General features: G+C 31.0%; 1 protein-coding gene across 8 annotated transcripts; it reads left to right on the top strand.

Annotated features, from left to right (window-relative positions):
• Nucleotides 1-984: 984 nt before the first annotated feature.
• eEF1delta (elongation factor 1-delta) lies at nucleotides 985-4,756 on the top strand. 8 transcript variants are annotated; one of them, XM_089696435.1, is made up of 7 exons: nucleotides 985-1,143; nucleotides 1,445-1,534; nucleotides 1,660-1,749; nucleotides 1,897-2,088; nucleotides 3,448-3,586; nucleotides 3,831-4,072; nucleotides 4,679-4,756. In XM_089696435.1, the coding sequence occupies exons 2-7, from the start codon at nucleotides 1,448-1,450 to the stop codon at nucleotides 4,715-4,717; spliced, it is 789 nt and encodes a 262-aa protein (XP_089552561.1). In that variant the 5' UTR covers nucleotides 985-1,143; nucleotides 1,445-1,447; the 3' UTR covers nucleotides 4,718-4,756. The 8 variants fall into 8 exon arrangements, with proteins under 8 accessions (XP_089552561.1, XP_089552565.1, XP_089552567.1 ...); XM_089696437.1 differs by having other exon boundaries at nucleotides 1,019-1,143; nucleotides 1,448-1,534; XM_089696438.1 differs by having other exon boundaries at nucleotides 1,087-1,105.
• Nucleotides 4,757-5,453: the final 697 nt, after the last annotated feature.

Here is a 5,453-nt window from a genome sequence, read left to right as displayed (position 1 = left end):
GTTTACTTGTAGGTATGTTTGTACACCCAGTAATTCAAACAAATTCAAACTTTGTATTTATTATAGGTACACTTATCAGGGATGGGTGCCAATAGGTACAATAATTTTAACACGTTTTGATTAGCTTCACCTGCACAGACATACATTTCAACATCATTCAACTATATTTGTTATTATTCTGGTTACTGTTTTATTACATGTATAGATGACAACACTACATCTACACTAATAAGACGTAGTTATTATAAAGAGCAAATATTAGATTATTTGTTTGAATTCAATAGGGTCCGAAACTGCTGAATTGTTAATAAATTCTTTTACTATTAGAATTCTACGTTATCTATTCCTAGTGAACATATGCCATAGTAATGGCCATAGTAGGATGTTTTTATCCCGGGTATGGAAATTAAATCATCAGCATAGTTCCTGTTTCTGGGTTCAAACTATAGGTATTAGGTTTCCATAGCCAATTTGGATAAGTTTGATAGTTAGATTAAAACGTAGAATAATTAATTGTTAAAATCGTGTCATTTTGATTACAGAATTTTTTATGTCGTGCATTCGAGCAATTTTGGACGTGTGGACGTGTGGACGTTCGAAAAATTGTGAATAGGTACTACTTTAGACCATCTGCAATTACACATTAATTTAACAAATACTTACGTATTTAACACGGTCGCCTGAATTACCCCAATGCGCCTACCAATTTCACAGTGAAAAGAATGGTTTTTTCAAGGTTTCAAGGTCCGATGTAATCAAAGAAAAGACTAATGTGTGAAACGGTTCGCGTCGACACTCCTAAATAAGCGACAACAAATGTTCATGCCCGAACCCTTCAAAAATATATGTATAAGTGGTTGAGTTACTTTCCTAATTTAAAAATATAGGTAATTAGATTTTATTTCATAATAATTCATCGCATAATTCCTTAATTAATTCCCTTATTCATATCATTCAAAAGAAGTTTATTTTTACATGGCAAGATATGGATTGAAAATTGGCGCCACGACCGCGACGTGTTTGCTGTCAAATTTAAAAAATGTAATGTTGGCAACTTATTCTTTCCCTTTCGTTGATCGTTCTTTTTCTCGTTGATAAAAATCAGGTGAAGTTTAAAATAAGACCAAGAATAACTTTTACAGGGTAATTATTTTATTTTATCACAATCTACACACGTGGAAAAATAGACTTACAAAAAGTATTGTAACAAAGAAGTCTTGAGATATTTTTTATTATTTCTTTAATTTAACGTAAGTCTTTAATTCTAACCTCACTTGCCCAAAAGTTTCAACAACTAATTATTTATGACCTTGAATGACTCTTCTTACTGAAAATGATAGTCGTTTTGTATACAAAACTATTTCAGCTGGCTTCAGAAATATGTAATTTGATATAAAGTAGATAATTTTAGATATGTAACTTGACTAAACATTACACTTTTCAGAAGATGTCTGCTTTAATGTTTGAAAAGGTCTGGCTCGACAAAAATGTTTATAACGATGCTGAGAAAAAATATTATGAATCCCTAAACAAGGTAAATACAATTGTTAACCTATAAATAAGAAAAACAACTGTTGATACTTTAATTCGTGAAACATTCATCCGAAAAGTCATGATTAATTATAATATAAAACTATAGTTATTGTTTTTTATCTTTAGAGCCAAAGTAATCCACTAGCGGTGGCAGGGTCATCACTAGCTAGTGAAGTAGCAAAAGCAAGACAACACATTAAAAACTCTCTTGAATGTGTAAGTAATTTGTGTGCACATTAAAGAGTTGCATGTAAAAGTAGAAGTAGCACTAGGTAGTTCTTTTTTTTATATACCTAGTTGTTGAAAATAATTGTTGATATGTCTGATTCATGAACATAAATTCATAAGATTATAAAATTGCAGATGGACAATGTGGCGTCATTAGCTGGTGTGCCCAATACAGAAATACAAAGCAAGTTGAATAAACTAGAACTTGAAAATTCAGATTTAAAGAAGGCATTAGATGATTTACGCAAGTTAGTTATCAGTCTTCAGGCCCGAGTAGACAGTATCGAATCTACAGGTGGAGCAAAATCACAAGCAGCAGCACCAAAAGTAAGAGAACAGTTACTTTGATAACCAAATTTTCTACAATTTTTTTTTTAAACTCAAAAACTTTTAATTTTCTAATATGTTATCATTAAATATTATACAGTAAAGCCTGTTTAAGACGATATCCCAGGAACAACCAAAAATACCTGGTTAATACACCCTAACGGCCAACACATATTACCTATTTAACGGGATGACAATGATATTAAGCATTAAAGAATGTATGAAAACATGTCTCAAGTTGCTGGGACTGATGCAAAATCACTACATAGTATAAAACAAAGTCGCTTTCTCTGTCCCTATGTCCCTTTGTATGCTTAAATCTTTAAAACTACGCAACAGATTTTGATGCGGTTTTTTTTAATAGATAGAGTGATTCAAGAGGAAGGTTTTAGAATATAATTTATTAGGTTTTAGACAAAGCGGGTGAAGCCGCGGGCGGTAAGCTAGTAGCATATAATGCGAGAAATCGTATTAAGCGTGATCGTCTTAAACGGGTTCTACTGTATATTCAAGTTCTTATTCCATTATCCTTATTCAAAAAATCTATTTGTTTCTAATTATTCTGTACTTACTTTATAAAATATGTAAAGTCTACTAGTATATAAGTTAACTAAACAATACTGGCTAAGTCTGGAGAGGAAGGCGTCGATCGTCTCTAGCACAGGTATGTTCCTAGTTGAGGCGATCGTCGTGTCTAATTTGTTTTGTATTTATGTATTGTTTCGAAATAAACGATTTTTATTTATTTATTTTTATTTATTTATTTTTATTTATTATGACTAAAATATTAATCAATATATGATGCGTCAATTATAGTCTGTCCACTATAAGAATTGCTTTTTGACAGCTCGACGGGTGATACCAGAAGTGATGTTCAAAAGATTATCGATTGTGATACCATTTCAATTATAAATTAAAAATATTATCATAAATCGAATCAGGTACGTAAATAATAATTACAACGTAAACGTACTAATAAGATATGTAATAATAAGACCACATATCTATGCATTGTATGTTAAAACTAAACTAAACTAATATTTTATTATTTATTGGTTTCTATCTTACAATTTGGTTGTCTTTACGTTTAAATTATATAACATAATAGAAGAGTTATTCTGCATCGGATATATTTTACAGAGTATTTCTATCGATTATTATAATCTATCGACCCATCATTGAATAATTCTGTGTAGACATCACTAAGTGGGCGGGACCTGTCCATGAAGAACGATAATTATTTGTATGACATTTTAACATAAACAATACAATCCTTCATAGGCGTGAAGCTGTCAAAAAGCAAATAATATAATGGACAGAGTATAAACCTATATTTTAATATATGTCACAAATGTTAAGGTTGATGCACAAGCTAAGGAAGATCAAGAGTCAGATGATGGGGTTGACTTATTTGGATCAGATGATGAAGAAGAAAATGCTGAGGCTGCAAAACTCAGAGAGGAAAGGCTGGCAGCTTATAATGCCAAAAAATCTAAAAGTAAGAAAAAAGATATAATATATCTAAGCATAAAATATAATATCTAAGCATAAAATAATTAAATTAAATGTAATTAAGTTTATTTAGTTTTATTTAGTATAGTTAAATTATTCATTAGTCGCTGAGCAGAAGTTTAGTGACATACACATGCACTGAATTAAATACATAACATAAAGAAAAGATAGTAAATCTCTTGAGTGTAGTTACAAACATTGTGTTATATGTATCACTCTTCACATTTCAGAACCTGTTCTCATTGCAAAGTCTAATATAATTTTGGATGTTAAACCTTGGGATGATGAAACCGACATGAAAGCTATGGAAGAAGCTGTAAGGAAGATTGAAACAGATGGCCTTCTTTGGGGAGCTGCTAAACTTGTGCCCTTGGCGTTTGGCATTCACAAACTCCAAATTTCATGTGTTGTAGAAGACGATAAAGTGTCTGTTGACTGGCTGACAGAGGAAATTGAAAAAATTGAAGACTTTGTAAGTTTTGTTTTTCTTTTTGTTAATTACTAGGTGTTATCTTAATGATTAATACCTGAGATAAGATTGTTCAACCAAGTTAACAAACTACTGTTTTAAGAAACCAGTATAGATAAAAGTTGATTACATTTTATATCCATTTTTAATTTAAAATATTCTGAAATTTCAACAATGCACCTTATATTCAATAAATAGTAATATTTTATTTAGTCTTTATTGGACTTGAAAAGAGTGAGAAAAATTATGATCCAATTACTTACAGATAGCTAAAATAAGTACAATAGGTGATCTTATTGCTTTGAATGATTTCTTCCAGACAACCTTTGATTCAATAGAGGAATATCATTTACGATTTAATATTAAGAGAAAATTTCACTTTTTTCATATCTCTCTGTCCCACTGTCCCTTTGTATGATTTGATACGGGTTTTTTTTAATAGATAGAGTGATTCAAGAGGAAGGTTTTAGTATATAATTTATTAGGTTTTAGACAAAGCGGGCGAAGCTACTGGCTGAAAACTATGTAATATAATATCTATATCAAATTCAATAAACTGCTTCTTCACTTTTGATGGATTAATTTAACTTTATATTTTTATCTTTCCAGGTACAAAGTGTTGATATTGCTGCTTTTAACAAAGTTTAAATTACTGTTAAACATTTAATAAAATAATATTCTTTTGTATGATTGCCTTTTTCTTACATTCTTTGATCATTACTAACAACTAGATACATGACAGGGACATATAGTATCCTCTGCATACTTTGAAAATAAGACCTTTAGACTACAAGCCCGCATAGGACAAAAATATGGGTCAAATGAACCACCATGGGACATATCTAGAACGATAGCAGAGCAAAAAATAATAAGATTCATCACTATGCCGTCACTTGTAAGCTGTCCAACTGAGTGCAGATGAGAATTGAAAAGTACAGGTAGACTCGGTAAATTTTGGTCATATATTTTTGTACGGCATTCTTAACCATCGATAGATCCATTAAAAATAATAAGAAACCGCTCAGTGCCGTACAAAAATGGTGGTCCACCAAGTCGGAATTTTTATTTAATTTCCGAGAGTTACCGGGGGTAAATTTGGTCATTTGACCATGTACGGCATCTGTGTCATATACTATTGCTATACTGCTTTTAATCCATTATTCCGCAACGCCGTACAAAAATCATGGGGACAAGGGGAAAAAATCGAGAGTTGTAATCCCCTCTCTTTCCCCACTCCAGGGGGTCATTTGACACAACACGAAATAAATTTATTTTTAAAGTATTTTATGCATAGATAATATTTTTTCATGTGCCGTACATTTTCGTTGGTTCAAAGGGGAAAAATCTGAAAAAGAAAAAAAAATTTAACGAAATATTTGCTTTA

The sequence above is a fragment of the Colias philodice genome, chromosome 6 (genome assembly GCF_061535455.1).
Source record: "Colias philodice isolate Cphi_HAF_F1 chromosome 6, ilColPhil1 Martin Lab GWU primary, whole genome shotgun sequence".
Taxonomy (NCBI): Eukaryota; Metazoa; Arthropoda; class Insecta; order Lepidoptera; family Pieridae; genus Colias; species Colias philodice.
The sequence above is the reverse complement of the archived record's forward strand: the minus strand, read 5'-3'. Positions and strand labels throughout refer to the sequence as shown.

Coding starts and splice junctions, on each gene's coding strand:
- eEF1delta (XM_089696435.1), top strand. CDS start 1,448: ATGTCTGCTTTAATGTTTGAAAAGGTCTGGCTCGACAAAAATGTTTAT. Junction 2,089..3,447: donor CACAAGCAGCAGCACCAAAA/GTAAGAGAACAG, acceptor ACAAATGTTAAG/GTTGATGCACAAGCTAAGGA. Junction 3,587..3,830: donor TAATGCCAAAAAATCTAAAA/GTAAGAAAAAAG, acceptor TTCACATTTCAG/AACCTGTTCTCATTGCAAAG.